This window comes from Numida meleagris, chromosome 4, assembly GCF_002078875.1.
Source record: "Numida meleagris isolate 19003 breed g44 Domestic line chromosome 4, NumMel1.0, whole genome shotgun sequence".
NCBI classification, from domain to species: Eukaryota; Metazoa; Chordata; class Aves; order Galliformes; family Numididae; genus Numida; species Numida meleagris.
Window position 1 is genome coordinate 75,313,712 of NC_034412.1, and position 26,892 is coordinate 75,340,603.

Consider the following 26,892-nt stretch of genomic DNA (forward strand, 5'->3'; position numbering starts at 1 on the left):
AGTTGGTTGGGTTTTTTAGGTCTTTTTCCAATAGCAGTTTTTCCAGTAGAACATACTGGTGTAGTAGGACTGACAGATGATCTTAAAGATATATTTTCACAAAGGAGACAATGCTGATGGTTTTTTTTGTTTGTTTCTGTTTGCTGTTGTCCCCAGTCAGAAGCAAACAGTGCTGCCATGTTTGGGAAGCTGATGACCATAGCAAGTAAGTGTTAATAAGTTCTTTAAACTGCTGTTACAACGTTCTTGGAAATTAAATTTCTATGAATGTTGTCATAGTGAAGTAGCAAATTTATCTTATATTAAACTGTGTTTAATTGTATAGAAAACCTTCCAGATCCTGGAAAAGCACAAGATTTTGTGAAGAAATTCAATCAGGTTCTAGGCGATGATGAAAAGCTTCGGTCCCAGCTTGAACTGTTAATTAGCCCTACGTGTTCTTGTAAACAGGCAGATGTCTGTGTGGTAAGGAAATGGAAAAGCAAACTTTTTAATATTTGTGCTTAAAACATATTTGTGCTTTTTAATACTTGTGCTTTAAACTTAAGACTTAATGGCCTATTTTGGTACCTTAACATGATTTACATTTCTCATTTTTATGAAATACCTTTTTAGTTAACCTGTAAAGATTACTGATAATATAACCTTTGGCGATCATCTTACTTCCTTTTAAAAAAAAAAAAAAAAAAAAAAAGAACATTGGCTTTATTCCTTCCTGGGGTTACAAGGATCAAACACTAAGCTTAAAAGACTAGTTTCATTTTTTTGTTTTCATTTCAAGAGACTCTTTTATGGTAAACAGTTTTAAACTGTCTCCCTGCATTGACAAAACTTACATAAGTACCAGCACAACTATTGCACCATCTGCATATTATTCCTTCATTTTTCTTCCTACGAAATTATCTTGAGATCAATCTTTGTTTTTCTCTCTCTCATGTTTTTAATATTACTGCTGAGAATACACACATTAATATTAAATCAGGCTTTTCCAGAGATTTACAATGCCAACAATCACAGCAATTTGGTTGACAGAAATCTCAACAGAGAGCATCAACAAACACAGGCTTCTTGGTTTTTGTCTAATGGTTCTGTAATTGTCCAGGGAAGAGAACAGAATGGCCTTCAGAATTTGTTCTAACCACTAATGTACGGAATACGTCTCTTTCTAAAATAGTCGGTTTTACAGTTTGGGAATGCAATGATGCAGTTTCAGAAGGGAGACTTCTTTTCTATCCTGAAGATTCTTCACTGAAATGGTTAGGACAATTTCCTGGTCTGTCTAGGGTCTACAGCGTCCAGATTTGAGGGAGAAGGAAGGTTGAGAAATTCTTTCAGAGATTTTAAACTTGTGTTCAAAACAAAAATATTTTCTTATCCACCACCTTCTGCTGAGTTTGCAGCAGAATTTAATGTTCTTGACCCTTGGTGCATTCAGAGGGGGGAAAAGCAGATTTTTGATTCGAAGACATTCACAGGCAAGAACATGGAGTCTGAACATCTCTTGTAACTGAAGTAGCATAGTGCTTCTGCATATCTGCAGCGTTGTAGCTTTTATTGCACTTTGTTGTTGTTGCTTACGGAATCTGAAGCATGCAGCAAGGTTATCTACTGATCTACGAATTACTCCTGTCTACATAGATACTTAAATTCTGTCTGTGTTGTACTTAGCACTCCCTTGGTTCTGTTTTGAGTCTGGTCTGCAATTCCTTAAGAAACACCAAGAAACTCTTATTAGAAACTTAGAAGCATCTTGAGTTTTAATAATGTTGTAAAGCATGCCTACTTTCACTACAATGTGATAAAGGAAGATACAGGAGTAACAACAGTCCTCCTTAAAATATTTCATTGATCATGTACACAATTTCTGTAGTTAAAAGAACTAATTATATTTAACTTATTCAACGTGCTTAGGAAATAATTAAAATGAGAATAATTATTGTTTGTAATGTAACATCCTTGTAGAGAGAGATAGCCCGGAAACTTGCAAATCCTAAGCAGCCAACAAATCCTTTTCTGGAAATGGTCAAATTTCTTTTGGAAAGAATTGCTCCTGTACATATTGACTCAGAAGCCATTAGGTAAGTTTGTAAAATCATACAAACTCATGAATGATAACAAAGTTGATTTAAGTAACAAAAAAAAGAGATTTTCTTTTAGGTTAGTCTTCTCTAACTGTAGATAGACATTTAAACATATATATATTTTACATAAATTTCTTGCAGTTCTAGCAGTCTAGGATTTGGATTTTGTTTTTTTTTGGGGGGGGGGGGATCTTTTTCTTACTTCTTTGCAATGCTAAATCTACAAATGATTTTAAAATATAGCACTTGTTCCCAGTGAAACTGCTATTTGTGGGGTATAAGGTGAATATGATGATCATAGTTTTCACATAGTTAACTGCAACACAGTCTTCAGTATAACAGCTGAATTAATTAATTTTTATGGGATTGAGTAAGAGAATGTTTCTGTTCCTTTTGAGAATTGTCTGGCAACCTAATTATATTCTGAAACACGTGCAGCTCTGTGTTGATCTGAATGCTGCCAACATGTCTTTCTTTTTCCTAAGCAATTAAATTTTGCAGTAAGCTAAGTCAGAAGGAAAAGGAATAATGAAATAGTTTAATTTGGAAAAAAAATCATAACAAAAACACAAAACAGACCAACGTTATCCCTTAAATTATTGCCAAAACCAGGTAATCTTGCTGCTCAGACTTGACATTGCATGTTTTCAAGTTCATTTGTTTTTTTTTAGTTTGTTTTTCTATCTCTTATTTTAGTGCACTAGTAAAATTGATGAATAAATCAATAGAAGGGACAGCTGATGATGAAGAGGAGGGTGTAAGTCCTGATACTGCAATTCGTGCAGGACTTGAACTTCTCAAGGTAATGTACATTAAATAATGTACATTAAAGTAGCCATGGTTTGTAAAGGAAGGAATGGCAGTGGTGTGACTGAAGAATGAATGTTAATAGTAGCTTTTATTTAAATAATTTTTTAATTATACGGAAGCTATTACTTAGCTAACTTTTGTAATGACAGAAAGGTTTTGATTACTAATACTTGCTTCAGAAAAGAATGTCAAAAATGACAAGTTTTTGGAAAAGGTGTGTTTTGAAAAGGGCACACAGAATAGAAGTATGCACCTTAAAGCAGGAATTGGTTTCTTCTTAGGGAAGACAAAGAAGGTCTAGAGGTAAAGTGGGAGGAAGAGAAAAGGGCAGACTTAGGAGAGGCACATCTTGGTGGCCTGTACAGTGCTGTAAGGAAAGCAAACAAGGGGGGGGGGAAGGAGGTGATGAGTGAGAATTGCCTGGAGGAGAAGGAAGGATTTGAAATATCTGGAAAACATCTGTGGTGGATTTGGCAGTTTATTTTCAATACGTTAAGAAGAGGGCAGTACAGTAACAAAGAAGGGCACAGAGGGGAAGTTTAGGTAATCGAGGTGAGGTTTTTCTCAAGAATGAATGAGTTGGACTTCATGGAGATATATCGCACCAAATTTGGTAATGGCAACAATGCGTTAGAAATAGTTATGCAGAATTACACAAGGAAGTAATGTCTGTTCATGAAGCTCAGAAAAGAAAGCTGTTGAGGTTGAAGGTTTTGTTGCTGTGACATGGATATCTTTTAGAATGTTATTTCAGATATCCATGCTCACAGGCAACTCTGATCAAAGAAACCAATATAAGATAAACCTTAAAAAAATACACAAAATACACACATTTTTTAAATTGTTCTCCCTACAGCGTGTTATGTGAACTTTGTTATACTTTATATAGTTTTGTTCTGGGATAATGGTTTGTTCTCTCTTTGAATCCTGTCACACTTAGAAGTCATGTCAAATAAAAAACTATTTAAAAGAATGCACAGTGTTTCATTAGTTTAGATTAAAAGACAGTAATTAAATACTGTTGGTGTGGGCGTCCTAACTTTCTTGATTTCTTTTCTGCCCAGAGAGTAAAGATTATGGAGAAATTAAGATTTCAGTTCATTTAAATTTAGTTGACAAGTGTTCTTAAGTAGACGGGAATATAAGTGAATAATCTTGGAGAAGTATTCATTTTAATAGATATTTTTCCATATTCAAATAATGTTTTATTTTATAAAATGCTTGGAGGAGAGGAGGCCCTGAAGAATAAAGTGTAGATGAATTTATTTGAAAATGTCTGTATAACTTTCTCCAAAAATGCAGTTATTGAGTGAAATAATCTCGTATGAGCATGTAATAGCTATTTTTGTTGATGGTAAGGCACATAAACAGCTGTAAGTTTGTTTTTCTGTTGATTCACTTCCCTTGGAGAAATAAACCTTCATACCTTTGGTTTAATATGTATCTACAGGTTCTGTCCTTTACACATCCTACCTCGTTTCACTCTGCAGAGACTTATGAGTCTCTGCTGCAGTGCCTCAGGATGGAAGATGATAAGGTAGCTGAGGCAGCCATACAGATTTTCAGAAACACGGGTCACAAAATAGAAACAGACCTGCCACAGATAAGATCGTGAGTGTTTTTCTTTACATGCTGTTTTTCATACCCAGATTTCTGGCTCTTGATAGTTAACTTTAGGGCTAATATACTGAATTACTTTGTAGTCTTGTGAATATGAACAGCTTATCTTCCATCATTTTGTATTCTTTCACTAATTTTCTGTCTCTTCATTTTTAAATTCCCTGTTCTCTCAGTATTTGTTTGTTTATTTGTTACCTGCTTTTTAAAAGTCCGCTTTCAATAGACATGTTAAAAACAGATTGTAGCATGTTTCCCAGGTTACAAAACAAGCAACAACAAAAATACAGTGGAGATGTAATTCCTTAGCACAGTAATTCCCTTCACACGATATTTTCTATCTTTGTAAGGAATGAAAATATAATCTCTAGTTCACAGCTCTGTTATGAAACAAATGGAGAAACAAGTTCCAAAAGCTGGCATGAATTTCTAAGAAAGAATAAATGCTTTCTATAAGTTGTCATCATACTAGTCATGCTTTAAGTGTTGATTAAAGCTACGTAATCTGCTAAGTATTCACAGACTTACAACTTGGTGGCTGACATCTAAAATGTTTAAATCAGCCTTTTAGTAACTTAACTAATCCAGGTTATAAAGTAGAGGTTACAAATTCTCATATATTGAAATACTTGCAATATTACTGCTGTGCAAAAATGTGTACTGACGGTTCTTGGTGAACTGAAGATTCAACCTCAGTGAGTCTTACGGCTTTGAATGGTCGTGGGACTGGTGTTACAGCCAGAGATCTAGCTTTTTAGACCACGGGACTTTCTTTGAGAAGTTCTGGATTGGAAACCTCATTTAGATTGGACATAAGGAAGACTTTTCTCATGGAGATGGTGATCAAGAATTGAAATAACCTGCCTGGGGAAGTGGTAGAGTCCCTATCCCTGGATGTATTTAAGAGCCGTGTGGGCATTGCACTAACCAACATAGTTTAGTGATGAGACTTGATAGGTTAAGTTGATGGTTGGATGTGATGATCTTGAAGGTCTTTTATGACCACGATGATTCTGTGATTCTATGAATCAAATTCTGGGCAAAAGAAAAATGCTAAAAGTTCACATATGAGACACCTTTTAAGACATTTATGGGTAAAGAGAAGGAGAAGCCAAGTTCCCTGTCTGTCAGTATCTTTTTCAGAAGTTACTAGAGATTAATAGGACTGTGCATTGCTGGGGTGCATCATCTTATGTCAAAGGAACTGATATTGGTAACGTTACTTTCTGGCTTCACGTTTCAGCCAGGTACTGCTAAAGTATATTCAGGGTTGGGTTTTAAATGACTTAAAAATATGACCATCAAAATGGAGATCTAGCACATAGCATGATTTCCAATTGAGTCGGGTTACCATTCTGAAAGCCAAAATGATGTCACTGTTTGCACTGACACAAATTTAAAGAAGTCAGAATACAAGCAGATGTTCTAGATTTCATATATTCAGTGATGTTTATCAGAAGTGAAAAATAGTTTTGCTTCAAGTAACCTGTTTGGGATTTTTTTTCTTTTTAAACCGACTGTATGCAGACTGCTTGCTGTCCTTTGGAGTAGAGTTCACCAGCAGTAGCCCAACTTCTTCCTCATATGAGAAACAAATGGTTTTGTGACCCAGTTCATGGACAGGGAATTCCGAATGGTTCTAGAGTGCTGAAAGCACTGACTGTACTTGCGTAGAAACTATAGACCATGTGTAAACTTGTACATGTTTACATGTAAGGGTACACATTAAAATGAGGATTTTCCTTGGTTTGAGTGTGATGAGGATGCTGTCAGTATTTTTTCTTCCACCTGTTGTTGCTACTTTTGATTATCTAGAACGTGTTAGTGAAGCCTGAGCGTTAAATAATCTGTGTACTGAATGCTGTATTGTTAATGAGCTTTTCAAGAAACTAGGATTTTTTGAAATGTTTCTTTGTCAGATGTTGTGTAAGCAGTTCTGTAGTCTTGATTCAGTTACTGAGAGGTAAACATCATGAGTTAGTGTCTCAGATGTTGCTATCTCAGGTGGTGGGCCAGCCTTCCCACACTCTCAGGAGTGGGGGACTTCTGCCCTACTCTTTCCTTCAGTCACCTCTGATCAGCAAACGGATTTCAGGGGTCTAAAATACAAAAAGCTGTTACTAATCTGCTCATACACTGCAAGTAAAGACCAAAGTTAAAGTAGTAAAAGCCTATAAACCCACTAATGTTGAACAGCTGTTCCTAGGTTATATAAATTTTCTTCAGCCCAGTTGCTTCCAAGCCTGATTGGGATAACAAGCCCGAGAGTTTACCCCACTTCTGGTTTTCCCCCCACGCTATACTTGGCTTTCTTAATAACCTTATTTTGATTATTGTTTTCTTTCATGTTTGATTTTCCCTGTGGGCCTTTTTCTGCCTGTGTACAGTCAGATGTTCAACAGATAATATTAAATAAAATTTCATTTTGCTTTTCAATTTATTATTATGATCTTTTTTGAACAGACTTCAAAGGAGTGCATGATTTGTAAGACCATGTTCTGTAGAGATATATCTGTATAGGTGAAAAGTTTTATGTTCTGTAGATGGCAAATTGTATTTTGAAGTACTTTATTTAACGTTTACAGAACATTAATTCCAATTTTGCATCAGAAAGCAAAAAGAGGCACTCCCCATCAAGCAAAACAAGCCGTTCACTGTATACATGCCATATTTTCAAATAAAGAAGTGCAGCTTGCTCAGATCTTTGAGGTATGTCTTGCTTTTTTGTTTTTAAGATTTGTTTCTGTTCTTAGTTGAGACTAATAATTAATTTCTATTTTTAATTAACAAATATTTATGAAGTCAGTCTACAGGTGTATGGTAGTTAAGTCATTACATTTGCAATAGAAAATTATTAATATTTCTGTTTCTTGTAGTCTTTTTTATAATAATCTGATACATGAGGTACTCCTTTTTTGTCTGTATGGGAGAAGTTAGAGGAAAACAAACTAAGTATGCTGGAACCACTCCACACCAAATCTCATGAGAATGCATGTAGCAGATACTAAACAAGGAATAGCATCCTCTACTTTCAAACCATATTGAGTTTCCATGCTCTAAGGTCTGTGTTTGTTCAGGACTTCCCCACTGAGAAAGTGAATGCAGAGTAGTACACAACTATAAGTGAAGATACTACCTTACTCCTCGCTTACTACTTACTTAGGGAAGTGGTAAAGCAAAAAAATCACGTGTAGTGCAGAGAGGTTACTTTGCACTATAAGCTCTTAATACTAACACTAATGTGCACTTGTAAAATATCATAGATTCTCCACCGTGGCCGTCTTTGAACATACGTATAATTCAGAAGTGTGAAAATCTTTGAATTAAGTTTACGGAGTTTGATATCTCTGCTTAGACTTACATGAGAGTGCAAGTTCATTTTCCCTTCTCTACTATAAGCTTACTATGGAAAGGTACTGAGTGATGCAGCAGCATGGAATTATCATTGTAACTGTTGTCTAGAAGGAAAGTACTGATCACTGGTGGAAACAACCAGCCCTATTTTCAGGGTTATTCAGTTGTTAGTTTTTTTTTTTTTAACCTGCCATTATTTTATGACATTTGTTAGCTACAGTTCAGATTTTCGCAACTCATGAAGAGCATAGAGTTGAGTTTTCTCCCATTTCTCTCAGGATTTAACGTGTTTCACTATTAAAACAGGATGAGAACATAAAATCATTTTGCCCCTATCTCATGTGAGTTTTTAATTATTCTGTTAATTGGGAAGTTTAATTCTTTCTCCATTTTGTTTTGCAAATGTTACTAATTCTTATGAAAAAAACTGTAAAAGTCATCAGCAGCCCAGTATTAAAATAAGCTATTTTTTTAGGCATGATTTACATATCTGTAGCTCATTTTGAATATATATATATCTTTTTTTTCTTCCTCAGCCTCTTAGTAGAAGCTTGAATGCTGATGTACCAGAACAACTTATAACTCCGTTAGTCTCACTGGGTCATATTTCTATGTTGGCCCCAGACCAGTTTGCTTCTCCAATGAAATCTGTTGTTGCAAATTTCATTGTGAAAGATCTTCTAATGAATGACAGGGTAAGATTTTCTTTTTTTGTTAAGTCCTTACAGTTCTCTTTGCTTGCTATTAACTCTGGAGAACAGAGTTGTTTTGTTTTGCTTTGTACTTGCAAAATGGTTCAATAAAGGAATGTTCCATAAATGACTAGTAAAGAGATATTGCATCATAGAAAAGTCTTCTGTATGAAGGAAAGCTCAGTCCACAACTCTCTTTCGTTTCTGTCTCTGCGTTTTCTGTATGGGTTGAACCAGTTCTTAAACTTACATGAGTATCTGTAGTCAACAGGTGAGAAAAATGGAAAGTTGTGGTCTCCAGATGAAGAGGTTTCTCCGGAAGTACTAGCAAAGGTGAATGGCCAGCTGCCAATAAGAATGTATATATTTGAGTTTAAAAACAGACTATTTTGAAGTTGTGCAGTGGAGAGCATGATAAATCTCTTTATAGTGTAGTAAATCTCTTTAAGTACTTTTGTATTAATTTTTTTAGAAGTATTGTTCTAGATTTTTTGTTAATTATATAAACACATAATTACAAAACTGGTGGAAACCATGCATTTCGGTGTCTTTGTTTACCGATGCTGAGTATATTGAACATTGGGAAAATTAAGACAACTGAAAGTTGTAGTTTTCCTTTAAGAGAGGTAATTAGTCTTTATTGACTTATTAAGTTTATTATAAATAAACTTAAAATAAATTGAGACTTTGAATTTTCTTTGTTTCCCTTGATAGGCTATTTACTGTGATTCTAGTTGTGGCTGTTTTTAGAAAGTTTTGTCTAGCCGCTTTTTATTTGATAATGTACCAGATATCATAGATGCACTTGTGAGAAGGCACTGAACCATAGTTGATAGTTCCTTTCTCTTTCTGTAAATATTACTGCTTTGTTCTGTTCCTTTTAAAATGTATCAACTCTAATAAGTAGGAGTCTTCGGAAGTTTCAGTTTGACAGAAGTAGATTGTAGCACATATCAAGTCTAGAAAGTAAGTTCATTGCTTGTTTGTCCATTTTTGATAGGTGCAAGCAATTAAACTTTTGGTACGCTGGCTGTTGGGTATGAAAAACAACCAGTCAAAATCTGCAAATTCCACACTCCGATTGTTATCAGCTATGCTTGTCAGTGAAGGAGACTTGACAGAACAGAAGCGAATCAGGTCAGATTCTGTTACTTTTAGGCTTGTAACAATGTTGTAGAATTGTATATTAAAGAACAGTCATTCTTTGGGCTCTTTTAGAATCTTAAGGTGAAGATAATGCTGGGTAATGTTGGATGATAGGAGGTGGATCTGACTGGAGTTTAAAATTTAGGAGTGGAATGGCACATATGAAAAATTCTTGATATTGATTATTTCTTGCAATCTACTCATAATCTAACTCAGAACACTGCAGATATCTTGCTTGTAGAAGACATTCCAGAGAGACCTACAGGAGTTTCTTAAAAATTAATTGAGTGATCAAATTTAATACATTTATAAGTTGGGGTAGTTCTGGGTGGAGCGTCTTCCAGTGTGATGTTACTTTACCCCGCATCTCCATTCAGAGGGTAAGGGAAATCTGTGACAAACAAGTTGCTTTGATTTACATAGTGGTATACAAATAAGAAACTTCATTCTTCTAATTTCACTGTTTTACTGGAATTAAGGGGGAAAGCAGAGCACCTTATTTTCACAAACGTCATTGGGTTAATTTAACCTAATATGAAGCTCTTGAGCCGTGATCTGTTCCGACTGGGAAAAACCTTTGTTCCTCATTGAATGATCTTGTAAAAAGAAAGAAATTGTGATATGCAAGTAATTTAAGCAGAGTTTTGTGGTTTTTCCCTCTTGTGTTTGTGTAGTAAATCCGATATGTCTCGACTACGATTAGCTGCTGGCAGTGCAATAATGAAGCTTGCACAGGAACCGTGTTACCATGAAATAATTACCCCAGAACAGTTCCAACTCTGTGCACTTGTCATTAACGTAAGTAACTACTTTCATATTAAAGCGACTCTTAGAGTTCAAAGTCCTTACATCCGAGCTTTTGTTGCTGCTAAATTGATTATTTTATATTGCTCATTGTGGCTTTCAAGAGTTCTTGAAGCTTCAAACATTTATTATAGTGCATTTGTTGGTATTCTTAAAACATGTCACCCCATCATTCCAGTTTGATGTTTTCTATTTTTGTTTTGTTTTAAACAAGATTGTTATGATCACATTCTTATGTTTTATTTTACTATAGGATGAGTGCTACCAAGTGAGGCAGATATTTGCCCAGAAACTGCATAAAGCACTTGTGAAATTACTGCTCCCTTTGGAATATATGGCAATCTTTGCTTTGTGTGCCAAAGACCCTGTGAAAGAGAGAAGAGCACATGCCAGACAGTGCTTGCTTAAAAACATCAGTATACGAAGAGAATATATTAAGCAGAATCCTATGGCTAACGGTTAGTGTTTCAGTAAAATCGTGAAGAATACAATGGTTGAATACTGAATTGGGAGGAGTAATCATTAAAAGTTAAGCAAATTGCTTTTCTAAATAAATACAAAGTTTATTTTGTTTTCTCATTTTTATATTTAACACATTCAAATCTAAATTTACTTTAGCATTAACCATAAAATACTTTTCTGTACGTTACTGAGAAATATGCATCTAAAGTACAATACTGTCTTTCTGGTAGCTGTTTTGCTTGAAAAATAAAATTTTGTTTTCTGATATGTTAGGTTTTATGATCTCTTCCTGATGTGCGGCCAAATAGTTTGGAAGTAGTAAAACTCATTTTTAATGATCGAGCAACCTGGTCTAGTGGGAGGTGTCCCTGCCTATAGCAGGGGGGTCAGAACTAGGTGATCTCAAGGGTCCCTTCCAACCCAAACCATTCTATAATTCACAGAATCTGCAGGAAAAAGAATGTACATTGAAGCTTTATGTTCTGTATTTGAAAAAGTAATACTTGAAAATGTTTTTTCTTGTGATGCATGTGTGTATATGTATATAACAAAGAGATTAGTTATGATTTATGTTTCTTACTGTAGAAAAACTGCTTTCCTTGCTGCCTGAATATGTGGTACCATATATGATTCACTTACTGGCACATGATCCAGATTTCACAAAACCTCAGGATGTTGATCAGCTTCGTGATGTCAAAGAGTAAGTATTAAATGATTCTAGAACTATTTCTGTGCTTATAAAAAATTATTAGGAAAATGGACTCTTGTTTTATTGACAGCATATTGCAAAACATTAGTCTTGAAAAAGGAAGAAAACTTCAGAAACCGCTTGGCAGTATACTCTGAAAGCCCAAATGATGACCTTTAACCTTTATTAATTGTTTAGGCATCCCTCTCTCCGCATCACCCTTCTTTGGTTTTGGTGTTTTGTTTTTCTCTTGTATTCATTTTGGATGGAGCTGTAAGCTGACTTGTTTTGGTACTACAAAAGCATGTGTAATGACATACTAGAATATGTATGTAATGAGAAAAACGACTGCACAAATAGACAAGTTTATATCTTAATTCTTTTTGCACCTTTATCTGTAAGAATCTCAGTCTGATTTTTTTTTCTTTAATTGAAACCCTAATTTGTTCTGACTTCGGAGTTACTTGACTCAAACCTGGTCAGAACCTGGAGTCGAGGAAGATTTCTTACCTAATAATCAAGTCTGTGGTTTTTGTTTTTTTTTTTTTTTTGAGGACTCATTGTTCTTGGCAACACCTGAAAGCACTCCACTGTGCACTTTACTGTTATATCCAGAACTGAACAAGTTCTGATTTGCAGTTGTTAATACTTTCTCTGAGAAGTACTTTCTAGTGCACAGAGCTTTTTTGGACGTAGCTTGTATAGCTCTCCTTTGTTGCTGGATTTTGTCCCTCGTTCTTGTCACAGGCTGGCTGAATTAGCCTGAGAGGACTGCTCCAAAGAAAGAAATGCTATGTACAGGAATTTTGGCAGGAATACTTCACTGAAGAGTTTTCTGAGATAAATCCAAAACATTTTTTCTCCTAACGTAGTACAGCATTTCTTTCAAGACTTCTGAGAGTCACAGTGTTCATTTTAAAGTGTTGACATAGATGCTTATACACTTGTAAGAAGCAGACTGGCAGTGTGTTTTGCAGTTGTCTCCTCAGTTCATCTTGGGTTTTATGTGGCCTAAATACAGTCAAATAAAGTAAATATATGCTTTGTGAGTTCCTTATCTGTAATCTGTGATATTTACACTTAGTCTTTTAAGGCTATCCTGTAGAGTTACGGTGGTGGTTGTTGTCTGTTTCATTCTCAGACAACAATGTCTTTTTCCTCTGAATTCATATGCCAAAGAAATAATGAAATGCATGCAGAGAATGAACTTTAAGTGACTGTTCTATTGTATCAGCCGTATCTAAGGTGTTCACCTAGGATCCTCTGGTATGTCAGTTCCAGTGTTTATGTAGTGTGGGTAACAGTTGAGCAGTTGTATAGTTTAAGCAAGTTTTGAGTGTGGTCATGATACATTGTTGACAGTTTCATAGACGTAGCCTGAGATAGTGATTACAGAATTTCATCTACGAGGTGCTGGAATTCTTCTTTCTATTCCAAAGAGAATGACTGAAACGGTTATAATTAAAGGTCTAGACTCTATTTTAGTCTTTGGATGCCATCTATTTATGATATTTTCAAATTGACTTTGGTTGCTTAAGGAAAAACTAGCACAGCTGACATTTTTTTTTCTTCCCAAAAAACCTACTGCATAGAAGTTAGAACGTAACTGTGGTTTTATGGCTTTTTAGGTGCCTGTGGTTCATGCTTGAAGTTTTAATGACAAAGAATGAGAACAATAGCCATGCCTTCATGAAAAAGATGGCCGAAAACATCAAGCTTACGCGAGATGCTCAGTCTCCTGATGAGCCAAAGGCCAATGAAGTAAGAAGTGCTCTTCAGATAAGTGTTTGGTGATGGGCTAAGGGTTTCACAAGCTACTTGCTGGACAGGATTTACAGGATATTTAAAAGCATTAGCTCAGACATTTTAATTCTTTTAGAGTGTGCTAATTGCAAGCATTGTCTGTATGCTACCAATTTCATTCTTTTGGAAACTTGTTAATCTTAGCCAGCACACAGTGCCAGAGAAGTTATTAAACAAAATTTGTTAAATATTCCTGTTATACCCTAGTGCTTATTTTAATTCCAAATATCTAATTTTCCAACATAATTATTTTCTGCTGTTGGGGAAACACTGTAGTATATGGCTGCTGTTAAATATATTAGTTACCAGCAGAGATGAGAAACCATTTATGATGTTATGATTGAGAGCTTCTGTTGTACAGCTTAGGCATCTGTAGTTTTGTTATGTTTTATTAAATAGCGTAATGTGAAAAATGAGGAATTCTCTGTTTGAAGAGCGTGGTTAATGATGTAATTACAAAATATGTCTTTAGTAGTGGTTATTTCGCATACAGATTCAACTTGGTAAAGAACTACATTCTCAGTACACCTACAAAAACAGCAAGTAATTCCTAATGCATAATTTTCTTTCTCTTCAGAAACTTTATACAGTATGTGATGTAGCACTGTGTGTAATCAACAGCAAAAGTGCTTTATGCAATGCAGATTCACCAAAGGACCCTGTATTGCCAACCAAATTTTTTACACAACCTGAGAAGGTAAATTTTTGTTAATTTTATTTCCAGAGTAATAGGGGGAAGTTCTTCGATTGTTACAGTTGAGATCATGTTATGGGAAAATGCATGTATTTTATCCTCAACAATATAATTGATATCACCAGCTGTATGATAACCTATCTGTGTGTCAGCTAACATTTGCCAGAAATATTTGTGACCTGGTGAGAGCTATTTAGAGTAAACATCAACGTGTTAGCAGATACTCCTAGATCATTTCATTAAAGTGTTGTACAAGTTCATCTGAATGTACGGGGATACACGTATATTCTGACTGTATATCTAATTAGAGTGTGAAATGGCCAAAAAAGGAAAAGGGAATATTTTTGATGTTATCTGTGGTATGTTTGTAGCTGTTAATAACTGGCTATTTTGCTTGCTGCACAAGTCAGTTCTCTTCTTGCCCAGCAATAGTCCTAGTGAGTATATCTCTACTGTCAGCAATAATGCTAATGTTACTTAAGAGACATATTTTTAAAAAGTCTAAGTGGAGCCATAGTAATTGTCCATACTAGTTTTGATCATACCGAAGAATACATTTCACATTTTTCACCATCTCAGACTGTTAACTGCCTTTCCAGAGTCTGTTTAAACAAAATAAAGTTTGCTTAATTCATTCTAAGTTGACTTGTGATGGGGAGTTGGTGTCTGTGATGGGCACCTGCATTCAAATGTAGTGTTTTGTCTCTGTAAACTGTAGTCAGAGTGACAAAGTTTACAACTTTCAGTTTGTGTAGAGAAGACAGCACCTGTTCTCTCTTCGGACTTGACATAAAAAGATGGAAGTGAAGCAACAGGGTGGTCAATTTTGCTTCATTTCAAGTGATGCATGTCATTTTAGAAGAAAAAAATGTAAAACCCAGCTCCGCATATGCCTCACTGTTAGTAATGCTCACTACAGATCTCCTCCAAAGTACTAGCGTGACCGATCTTTATTAGATTTATTCATTATCAGCAGAAGGTTGGGGCCCTGGGCAGCCTGATCTAGTGGGTGGCAACCCTGCCCACAGGAGGGGCATTGGAAGTAGGTGATCTTTAAGGTCCCTTCCAGCTCAAGCCATTCTGTGATTCTGAGGTTGCATAGTAGCACTTCATAGTACCATCACACTTGGGAAATCAATCATGTGTATATAGAAAGACAACATCAAGATTGAGAGATCAAATGCAAATTTATTTTTTATTTTTTTTAAATAGGATTTTTCCAATGACCGGAATTACATTTCAGAAGAGACGAGGGTTCTTCTTTTGACAGGAAAGGTAGAGTATTCTGACAAGTTACGATTCATTTGAAGATTATTGTGATTTTAAATGTTTTACTTAGCTTGATAATAAATCATAAAGAGAACTGTGATGCTATAAAAATGGTATGAAGAGTTTGTGTACAGTGATTCATCATTCATTCATTTGAGGGAATAATGTATGCTTTTAGCTCCACATACTGCTTGGTGAGGACAAAACTGCAAGATAGTATACAAAATACTGCAAGGAGAATACAAAGGTAACGGAGGCATAGGTTCTTGATTAGCTACAGTTTTTCACATAACAGGTTTTTTCTTTATTCAAGTAACTGGCATAAAATTATAATTGAGATACTTAATCTGTAATGTTGCTAGGATTTAATATTTTAGATTTTTCTTCTTACTACTTTCAGTGTAGCTGCTAAAGCTCTTAAATTTAACCGTAAATGTCTACATCCTTCTCATCAGCTCATTTTATTTCAGACCTAATTTGGCTGGCGTCCCATATGTCTTTCTGTTGGGGAGGAAGACATAAGCAACAGCCTATTCTGGTTCTCTACCAGCCATTCTTTTTTAGGGGGATTCTTTCTTTCTTGGGATTCCTAGGTTGCATTTAAAGTTTGTTGGAAGGCTTTTTATAGTAGCTCACAAAGCTAGCAGATTGTTTTCTGGAGTTTAGTGAAACAATGCTGGCTGACCTGTGAAAATGCCAAGAACAGTATAAATTATGTCTCTAATATAAATTTCGTATGTTTTTGTTAATTTTCTTGTTCTGTGTTCAGTGAACTATTACTGCAGTAGTTTCCGAAGTCTTCAGTAAGAGCAGAACTTTGTAGTAATTGTTCATTTTAAGGGTGGAAACAAATGATTACTCCATCAATAGCCTTATTTCAAACTGCTGCTCCTCAATCTTTTTTTTTGTTCTTTACAAAAACTCCTGCTATCAGAGCAGTTCACGTGGGTGAGTTCTGCTCAGCTGGCAGAATACTGTATCTCCTCACTTTATGTTCACACTTCGACACTAGCCTAGATGCTGCTCAGTGAGCTGGTTAAGCTTGTTAAACTGGCAGGAAAATAGGGACGGGAGCATGTAAATAGTTGTGTGTTCATTTAGCAAGTGTTGGCATTATGTTAGGAAGAGAGGAGGCAGGCAGAAGACTACCTTCTGTAAGCTATTCCTTCTTGGATAGCAGTTGGTAGTAGGCTGGTGGTTATCTGTTTACTGTTGTATTTGTTTCACCTTTGATATATTTGAATACAACTTAAGGAGTATTTGTAGTTGGTTGTGTAAATGTAGAACATTTCTCTTTTGATAAAGTATTCAGCAAATAAGGCTACAGAGATGTCTTACCATAAAATAGCAGGATTTTTTAGTTATATTTTTTCTCTTGTACTCTCTTAGAGTTTTATAGGGAATCAAGAGGAGAGGGTGTCCTGTGTCAAGTTAACATTATTAAAATAATTGTCAGTGTTTGGGGAAAATAAACTTTTATTCCATGCTCTAATAGAAAGCACAGATGCATGTGTTTCTGTCTTAATTCCCTTTCAGAAAACACAGATGTATAAAGATATCCCTCTAAATGAGACCAATGGTCCTACTGGGCCTCTTTTATCCAGTAACCAAATTAACATGATGAGGTAGTCCTAGCCACTTTCTTCTGTATGCTTCCCAGCATTTATAATTTCTAATCCAATACTGGACTTTGTATCTCTGCCTTTTGGTTTTGATATCTGTTTATGGAGTTGTTCACAAATTTGTCTGTTCTTGATTGGAACCTACTGATATTCTACCTTCACAACCTCTCGTTCACAGCCTGTTTATGAAGAACTTTCTTGTCTCTCCCACCTGAGTTGCACCAAATGCTTCCTATTTTCTAAAAATACCTAGTAAATTGAGCAACTAAAACATATTACAAGAATAATTAAGTAAATATCGTGCAGTATTAGCTCTAGGATGATGCAGCTACTGAACAGGTCTTCAGTAACAGGCTTTTTCCAGAGATGATGCTTTTTGATGGCCAAATGTTATCTAACATCTGGGGTATCTCTCTCTTGCCTCCGCCTTCAGCTGCCACACAAGGAAGCTTTTTTTTGAGAGAGAATGCATTAATTTATTAACTTGGTCTCCGAGGAAATGCAAAATTACGTGAAGAATATGACATGTTAGTTGAGAGAAGTCAAAGAAGTTTTCTTGAGACACAATAAAAAGAATCTTACTGCCTATTCAGCCTGATGAAATCATTCAACAGCCATAGCAAGATATAAAATACCATCCCTCTATCAGAGTACCGCAGCATAGATGGTGTTTTAAGAAGTTATGACTCAACAGTGAGCCTTGGCAGCTTGAAAAGGCCAACCATACCCTCGGGTGCATGAGACCCAGCACTGCCAGCCGTGCAAGGGAAGGGGTTGTTGCGCTGTGCTCTGTGCTGTGCAGCCTACCTCGAGCACTGTACAAGTTTGGGCACAACAGTATAGGAATTACGTAAAACTCTTTGAGAGGTCCTGAGGAGGGGCTACAAAGACAGGGAAGGGTGTAGAGGGTGAAACGTCACAACTGAGTAGGGATCTGATTGATGTTTACAAATACCTGAAGGAAGGTGGGATGCAAGTGGATGAGGCCAGACTCTTCTCGGTTGTGCGTAGCAGTAAGACAAGGAGTAATGGCCTAAAACTTGAACACAGGAAGTTCCATACAAACATGCAGAAGAACTTCTTTATAGTAAGGGTGACAGAGCACTGGAACAGGTTGCCCAGAGACATTGTGGAGCCTCCTTCTATGGAGGTATTCACGACCTGTCTGGATGCATACCTGTGTGACCAGTTGTAGGGTACCTGCTTTAGCAGGGTGGTTGGACTTGCTGATCTCTTGAGATCCGTTCCTACCCCTGCAATTCTGTGATTCTCTCATTCTGTGATTCTTCACCAGAGGGTGCTCAGGCACTGGCACAGGCTCCCTAGGGCAGTGGTCATACCACCGAGCTGACAGAGTTCAAGAAGTATTTAGATGACGCTCTCGGAAATATGGTTTGAATATTGGGTAGTTCTGTGCTGAGCGAGGAGTTGGATTCAGTGAATCCTTGTGGGTCCCTTCCAACTCAAGATGTTCTGTGATTCTGTACACCTGCTTTCTGTGAAGTAAAAATGTATGCATTTTCTACTGATGCAGTGAACCCAATTCTACATTATGTTTTGAAATGCTTTTTCCCAAAGATGTTTTACTTTGCAAATATAGGATGTTGCTACATCTTTTCAGTCATCTAGTATTGTCTGACATTCTGCCTCTTGCTGACACTTCTCTAAGAACTGTCCCTTCAAAGCAGGAAGAGAACAATTGAAGAAGTACCATTAAATGGTGAGGAAAAAGTGTGATAGACTGCTTCTTAATTAAAGATGAGGTCTGTAGCTCTAAACTGATGACATTATGACTGAGACTGTTAATCCAGAAAAATTATTTTTAAATATTCAAGGGAATATTTTAAAAATATGTATCTGAAGTTCCTATTTTTAAAATCAAACCATTTTCTTTTAGCCAAAACCAACTGGTGTATTAGGTACAGTAAACAAACCATTATCTGCAACTGGAAGGAGGCCATATATTAGAACTACAGGATCAGAGACTGGAAGCAATATCAGTGTAAACTCTGAGCTGAGCTCTTCTGCAGGAAACAGATCAAGGTACAGAAGTTTGAAAGTTCTTCCATCAGTTCTGTATTTCGTGTTCTTCAGTGTACTTGCACATCTTTGGACAGGAGATGATTTGGTGTGTATGTCTGTGTTTGAACAGTGGTATCTCACTTTTTCCAGTTTTTATAAATACCAGTAGTTGCTCATAGGTAAAATCTCAGTCTTAGCTTTTTGTTTTTAACAGAAAAAAATTCAGTACAGCGTTACTGTATAGGTGTGGCTGGCCTGTAATATTATGTAATGTAGCAAAAGATACATCTTTGCAACTCTTATGTTTATGATGTATAAATTAGGATTAATCCTGATTGTTCATAAGAATTTTTTTTTTTGCATAGTTGGAATGTGTAACTTCTTTAAGATCAAGAACAGTAGAAAAGAGCATGCTTAAGAGGACCAGGAGCTCATTGGAAAGGCGCAACATATCATTGTATTATTCTGTCTTTCTTCCAGGAATAGTTACGTTTGCATGGATCCAGAGTTTTTAAATTGTCTTAAATCTAGAGAAACAGCTGACACTTTCAAATTTTAGGAAAAAAGTTTTATTTGTGTGAAAATCATTTAACTGAATAATATAAAAGGTTAAGGAAAGTAGAGAAAGTTAACTCTAGTTGCTACATTTCATAAAGCCAGAGGGAAGTATTACTCAGTTCAGAATGTGCTATATGTGTGCATGACAAGTGCTGAAATGATCTTGATTATTTATTTATTTGGAACTATTTCATTTTTAGAACTTTTGTATGTTTGTATAAATTAGTTTGAGCACTGCTGGTCTTCATTTTTCCTCCCTGTCCTTGCTGGCATTGGCTTTTCTATCCAAAACACGAGTTAGTTCAGAGTTAACTGTCATAATGTTTGTGAAAATAATTATATAGCACTGTGTCTGTGATAAGGGCCTTGCTTAAAAAGTTGCAAACGTTTTGTTTTCTGTTTTTGTGTATTCTGGTTTTATTTTGTCTTCTTGCTACCAGGGAACAAAGTTCAGATATATCAGAAACTGGCGTCAGTGAGAACGATGAAAATCCTGTGCGAATTATTTCAGTCACACCAGCAAAGACAGAACCTGTGAAAAATAAGGTATGTTTGGGGATTTTATGTCCTGTATCTATAATTAGCTTTGCTCTGGGTATTTATTCAGTATACATCTCTGTGGATGGTCTCTGAGGAATTGATAATGTCAGATTAAATGAAATCTAATCGTACAATTTTCCTAGCCCAATGAAACTCCTCTGATTTTCAAAACTATTATTAATTTTATTCAGAGCAATTTATAGAACTCATGCTCAAAAATAATACAGAAGATCAGAAAGGACTTCCTTCTTTTTTATAGAGTACCAAAAGATACGCACCTTTATTTCATATTTTTCCAGTAACTGAAGGTATTGTCCAGAAAACGTCAAGCGGTCCTGTAGAACAAACATGCAACTAACTCTATACGTTGTTCAAACTTTGAGGATTATTAATGCCTTCTTTCCATTCCATTAGAGAGAGATGACCAGGCCTAAACAATAACGTTTTTTTAACTTGTAAAGCATGTAACTGCATGAAGTTCATCAGCAGTAAATATTAAGTCCTGCACGCAGGATGTATTAAATTCAGGCAACGTACTGGGATCTGCCTAGGGTTGTAAGTCTTTTAAGAAGGCCGTGGGGGGACTATCTCAGTGGGAGACCAGCGGAACTTGTCAGCAGTGTGCTTTGGCAGTCATGAGGGCAAACCAGGCCCTGCGCTTGGACCAGTATAGCCAGCAGAGCAAGGGATGTGATTCTCGTGTTTGACCTTCTTCTGACCTTATCTGGAATCCTGTGACCTCAGATACTGAAAAACAGGAGTCTTTCAAAGAGCCACCAGTATATTAAAGAAATTGTTATTTGAAGAAAGGTTGAAGGAGTTAGGTTTGTTTAGCCTAGAAAAGAGAAGCTGTGGTGGGACTTGTCAGTTTTTCAGTACCTAGAAGATATTCACAGAGAAGGTAGAAGGTTGCTGTTCTTGCTTAAGGGGAAATGACTTTGGGATATAAGCAAAAAAAAAAAAAAAAAAAGCATTGTGAGGAAAACTAAACACTGGGATAGGTTGCCCAGAAGCATTAATGGAGTGTCACTTGCTCTTCAATGACTGGTATGGCAACAAGTAGGATAACCCATTTCTAACAGAAGGTTGGATCAGATGATTTCCAGAAGTCACTTCCAATCTGAATGAGTCTACGATTCTAAAATCGGTATAGATTTCTCTTGTAATGTAGGGATACATAGATGGCTCATCCTCTACTTTTAATAGTATTTTAAGCATTTATATGTCTACCATGACTCTCTTAATTAGATGAAATCAGAGTAATAAACAGAGGTTTTGGATTTATATAATAAAAAGTTAAGTTTTCATGATCTTGTCAAATAACATCCACCTGCTCACAGCAGTGAGCTAACAAAGAAAAGTAAAATATAAGTTTCAACAGTATTATGCTTCCTTTTTTTTTTCTTTTTTCTGTTTTGAATTCTTTCCCAAAATAGAGCTCTTCTGAAAAGGTAGATAAGAAGGAAGGAATTTATTCTTCAAATTGTTTTTTAGGTTCTTGAAACGTTGCTTTAGTGGAAATTTTTCAAGAGTAGTTGTCTGTAAAGTTAGTCTGAATGGCAGTTGTAACTGTCTCCTATGAATCTGTACGCATCTGTAAAACAGGAATAAAGATTACGGAAACTGCAAGACTTATTTAAACCTTTATAAAAACGGAAGAATATTTCACAGATAAATCCTTGGTTCAGGCATAGCACTTTTAAATAGTGAGGGACCTTAATTAGCGTTTGAAATTGCTAAGTCATCCCAGCCATGCTAAATACTCTTTTCTCTGCCTCTCTCTACTAAGTGTTTCACAAGCTGATGTTCAAAGGAAGGTCCAGCAGCCAATTTTTGTTTCCATATGAATAATCACTTAGTGTACCTGAGTCATTTCTCTCCAGTAGACTGGTATCGAGGCAGTAAAGGAGCTTGTTCAGGAGAACCATTGTTGCAAGCCAAAGCAGCTTGCAGTTCATTATATTGACCCCAGTCCCCCTGAATTATGACTTGGAATGGAGTCAAGGTGTTGATCGATCAAGCAAGGTTGTGCCTTTATTTATTAAAAGATGGGAGAGTGAGAGAGGAAAGAGGAGAGAGAAAAAATGAACGAAAAGCAAGTCACTGCAGATCCCATGATGTCTTGAAGGTCCATTTTCCTCCTCCTATTTCTGGGGTGGTTGAGGACGTGGTGGGATGTGTGCCACCAGCTGTGGGGTTGGCAGTTCCTTTTATGCCATATGATGGTCCCTTGCAGTTGGGCCAGAAGCTGTTGCCAGGTGGAGAGTGTCCAGTATTATGGACATGGACATGCAGGGCGGGCTTCTCCCTTCGCATGGTAGTTGTGGAGGGATGTGCTTGGGGGAGGACCCAAGACCACCTTAAGCAAGGTGACTGACTCCTGACTTCTCTATTACGCTTGGGCACAACGTGTTTGTTCTGCAACTTTCACAAGGGTGTTACAGTACAGTTTTTGTTCTGAGGCCCTCGCAAGATGGTTACAGTTTTATTTCACCAGTTGCCAGTTAGCCGCAGGTTGGTCTCTTAACCAATAGAAGGAGAGCGAGAATTCACCATATCACAGATGCCTGTAGTGTTGTCATAGAGTCTGAGCCAGAAGGAAACGTGTCGCTTTGTTCCCACAACCATCCTGGGAGGAGCTGTGACTATTAGCCTTACTATAACATCACTTTCAATCAACTACAAGATTGAGTATAGATACTAACATTATGCACGGTCTAGAAAATTTCTTCCTATTTAAGTTAAAAATCCCATTTAGTAAAAATTTTTACTAGATCTAAGCCGATGTGATTTTTTTTTTTGTAAGAACGCTTTATTTTATGAACTCATGGTTCTGCCAAACAGTTGTAACAATTTCAGCTTGACTTTGGCAATCTTTCTTCATATTAATGAGTTTTCTTTCCTAGGAAATTAATTCTGATCAGGCTACGCAAGGAAACAGTACTGAACGTGGGAAAAAAAGAACAGCAACAGCATCTGGAACTGAGAATATTCATCAGAAAGCAGAAGAAAATAATGCAGATGAAACAGGACCATCGCTCGCAGCAAAAACCAGGAGAGGGCGTCCACCCAAACCTGAACCTCAGGGTACCACTGCAAAAAATGAGGAAACAAATAAGCCACCTGTCAGGGGAAGGAAGAGGGCAGCAGCCAGTCAAGAAAGTCCAGGGAGTTTAGAGGCAGGTAACGCCAAAGCACCAAAACAGCAAGACACAGCAAAAAAGCCAGCAGCAGCACAGAGACAAATTGATCTACAAAGGTAAAAATAAATTAACTTAAAAATCAGTGGGTGGGGTGGGGCTTGTCTGTTTCAAGGTAGGCTCTGAATTTAGAATTACAACAGAGCGTACATTAAGGGCACAATTAAGCCACAATAATTATAAACGCCATGGTCCAACATACGTTATTTTCTATTTTTTTCAATGTACATACGGTTAGAGAACTGAAGTTGTGTTCTCAGAAGAGGATAATATAAATTGTGTTTCTTGTGTGTTGCATCCTGGTTCCCCTTACTAGCGTTGCTGTGTAGAAGCAAGAGTTGAGGGTATTTCAGTACATCCATTAGTGCTAGGTGTACAGGAATTTGTGCACTGCTCATTGATGATAAAGGCTTAAGAAGTGATCGTCTTTAATGAATAGAATAAACGGTAACTCTGACTGTAATTATTTTCTCATATGTTGCATCTGCTCGTTTAATATTAACAAAAATTTAGTATATATTTTAAATAAATCAACAGCGGAATTTGAAACTGTAATCTGAAAAGTAGCTCTCCGATGATAATTTATTTTTGTCCTTTAATATTCAAATGTGTTGATTTATTTCCAATGTAAACAAACAACAAATATTCATAAATGTGCTGGTTCTGATACAGCGGCAATTTTAATGAAAATGTGTCCAAAGCTGTAGAGCAGTAAGGGTAAGGTCAGCAAACCTGCATACTGGAAGAAATCTCAATCTCAGGGAGGTGTGAATGATTGGAATGGTTTCTTCCTAGAGATTTTGTCAAACTGAAGATCTTGTAGAGAACTTTGATCAAAAAGAATTACGCTTTTCCTCTCTCGAGATTCGTGTACTAGTAAATTGTTCAGTCTTTCAAGAGAATAGCATTTGTGTTCTGCCTTGCACTGCTTGTTTTGTATGTCAGATTTCTTTAAGTCTTCGTAAAAATACTGCTCTACCAATAGCCTTAATTAAACCACCTCCATCAAGTTACCTTCTTTGAAATATGCAATGCATCGTTTCTTGGAAAAAAATACCAAAACAGTGTTAACGTTTTTCAGAAGCCAGGTGCTTGGAAGTGATGGAGATTCACTGTTGGAGATAGACTCAAGTCCAGGATATTCCCAGAATGCAATGGATCTTTTTAAGGCCTGTGAGAGCAGCCAGGAAGACACTGAGGATACAGAGATAGCAGAGGGAGGCTTCCTTAAGGTGTAGCAGGCATCTTACGTAGGACAATTCTCTGGTTTTTATTGCAGTTTATACAATAGGGAATCAAAGAAATGTCTTTATTTTCTAGAAGAATGTACATAAAAATAGCTACATGTGATAGGTGTTTTGCTTTTAAGTTGAAATGTACGAGTTAGCGTAAAAATCTGAAAAGCATTTGATTTGCTTTTAAGTAAAGCTATTTCTATAAACCTAGGTATTTAAATACAGTAAGTTAAAACAAGTTATTCTTACACTGCGACTTCAGTGAAAGCTCCGAATAAATGTGTTTCTGTTTATGCGGAGAAAACATAATTCAATTACGGAATTATCATCATGGAACTTGTGTATTTTTGAGTTTATCAGAAAGCTATGATATACAATATGGAAATTCGGTTGTACCGAGCTAATGAAATAATAGTTAAAAAGATACAAGCTAGAATTGGAAGACTCGGAGTATAAAGAAAGAGTATATAACCTAACACTTAGACGTGATAGATAGAGTTTGATTCAGAATTAGTTGCAATTTCCTTGTCCTTAAAATTAATCTCTATTTCCTTTTCTCCCCCTCAAAAAGGTAAAAAGAAAACTCACTCGAAAAGGGAGGAAATGAAGGCCAAATAAAGGCATGCTCCAAGCTTCTGCAAAAACTAGGATTCAGAAATTTCCTGTACAGGAACTGAAATTACTTCAAAACACACAGCTTTCAGCTCTGAAAACAGAAGGAAAACTATGCTTCCCTTTCACGTGAAATTAATCCTTCTCAATGGAAATGTAAAGCAGAAACTCTTGAGAAAGAGGCTAAAAGCATCTGTACTTATTTCCCCAGAGACTTTTTTTATGAAAAGTCAATAATTAAGCAAATTGCTTAACACTTGGTTCCAGTTCCTGCATTCTGGAGTTTAAAAGTGTATTTACACCATTAATTTTCATGCTGCATTTTTTTTTTTTTTTAAGGAAGTCAGAGGGAGGTCCTTACACTGACATTGAAAATTCGCGATCCTAGAGCCAGGTATTCCCGTGTTTCACAGAAAAAGTAGAAGTCTACTGAATGGATTTTAATTAAGACTAGAGGGAAAAAAAATCACAAAAAAATGGGGTTTTTTTGCTTTACTTTTGGAGACTGTTTTATGTATAATTCTTTCTGCCTGCCTACTTTTCTGCAAAAGTAAGATGTACAGATTTCAGTTCCCTGCTATGAAAAGTCATGTGGTGGCAATTTTATAAATGTTGCTTTCTGATTTTTATCAGAGTGGGAAAGTAATCACTTAAAATTATTAATTCGCAAGTAGACATTTCATTTTTTAATTTTCCCTCCATTTTAGTTTAATATAATTTGCAATAAATGTACATATTGATGTTTGTTTTATAAAAACATATATCACTTTTAAGTGTTTTTACTCCTGCGGTTCTGTTGGAATATTCTGAATTTTAAAGGAGTAAAGACAGTCCAGCATTTGATTTTATAATGTTTGTCACCAGATTTTTATTATTGATGTAAAGAAAAAAAAAAATCAATTTTTAAAAATAGTTGGACTTTGGCAGCTTTGTAAGGAAAGTTGGAAATGTTTAGGATTGCTCTCAATTTTAAGCATCGTGCTGATTGGAAGTAAGTCTGTTTTGCATTTTGTCTTCCTGTTCAGGCTCATTTTTAATGTTTATTTTAGAAGGTTGTTGCATCAATATTACGTTTCCTGGCATTGTTCAGCATAGATAAAAGTGTACACTTTTATGTACACATGATCATATTTAAGTTTGTTGCATAAAATAAACGCTTCTAGGTGTCACGTGGCAGTCTTTCTTTTTTTTTCATTCTTTTTTTGTTTGTTTTTTATAATTTCTCCCTCGGAAAAAAAACCTGTATCTGTGCCTGATCTTGGGTGTTTGTAGAAGTAAGACATTGAGCATATAAGTTGCAATGCAGACAGCCTTACGTAGTTCAGAAGGTACATTTTTAGGTGAAATTATGGTGGATAACTGGCAAAGTTGGATGGGAAGAAGGGGGCTGCTCTGCAGAATGACCGGGAGCAGTTCCTTTTGCTGCTCCGTGCTCCATTTCTCTTTTGCAAATTGCTTGGAAATCCCCGATGGCGTTGGAGAGGAGCTGGGCGCTGCTGGCTGAAGTTGACGATTACTCGCTGTCCTGAGATGGATACAGTGCGGTTGCACGCCCATAAACAACCACCCAGTCTCCCATATCAAGCGTGTATTTGATGTTACGGTGTATTTTTCCTCTGTCAGAGTGAAAATGTACTCTGCTTTGCAAGTATGTGCAGCTTTTCCTAGAACAGTCTGAGGATG

At 36.2% G+C, this 26,892-nt stretch overlaps 1 protein-coding gene across 2 annotated transcripts in view; it reads left to right on the forward strand.

Moving 5' to 3' along the window:
• The window catches only part of PDS5A (PDS5 cohesin associated factor A), a gene marked incomplete at its 5' end in the record, with an annotated part of 74,752 nt that extends 48,374 nt beyond the window's left edge, over positions 1 to 26,378 (forward strand). The window contains 20 exon segments of one of the 2 annotated variants that reach the window (XM_021395735.1): positions 157 to 205; positions 326 to 465; positions 1,963 to 2,078; positions 2,778 to 2,883; positions 4,342 to 4,502; positions 7,094 to 7,217; positions 8,399 to 8,557; positions 8,819 to 8,887; positions 9,555 to 9,691; positions 10,375 to 10,498; positions 10,758 to 10,962; positions 11,552 to 11,666; positions 13,283 to 13,415; positions 14,035 to 14,154; positions 15,364 to 15,426; positions 18,940 to 19,085; positions 20,063 to 20,168; positions 23,069 to 23,421; positions 24,444 to 24,594; positions 25,169 to 26,378. In XM_021395735.1, the coding sequence (XP_021251410.1) occupies positions 157 to 205; positions 326 to 465; positions 1,963 to 2,078; positions 2,778 to 2,883; positions 4,342 to 4,502; positions 7,094 to 7,217; positions 8,399 to 8,557; positions 8,819 to 8,887; positions 9,555 to 9,691; positions 10,375 to 10,498; positions 10,758 to 10,962; positions 11,552 to 11,666; positions 13,283 to 13,415; positions 14,035 to 14,154; positions 15,364 to 15,426; positions 18,940 to 19,085; positions 20,063 to 20,168; positions 23,069 to 23,421; positions 24,444 to 24,594; positions 25,169 to 25,204 (2,613 nt within the window). 2 annotated transcript variants of the gene reach the window in all.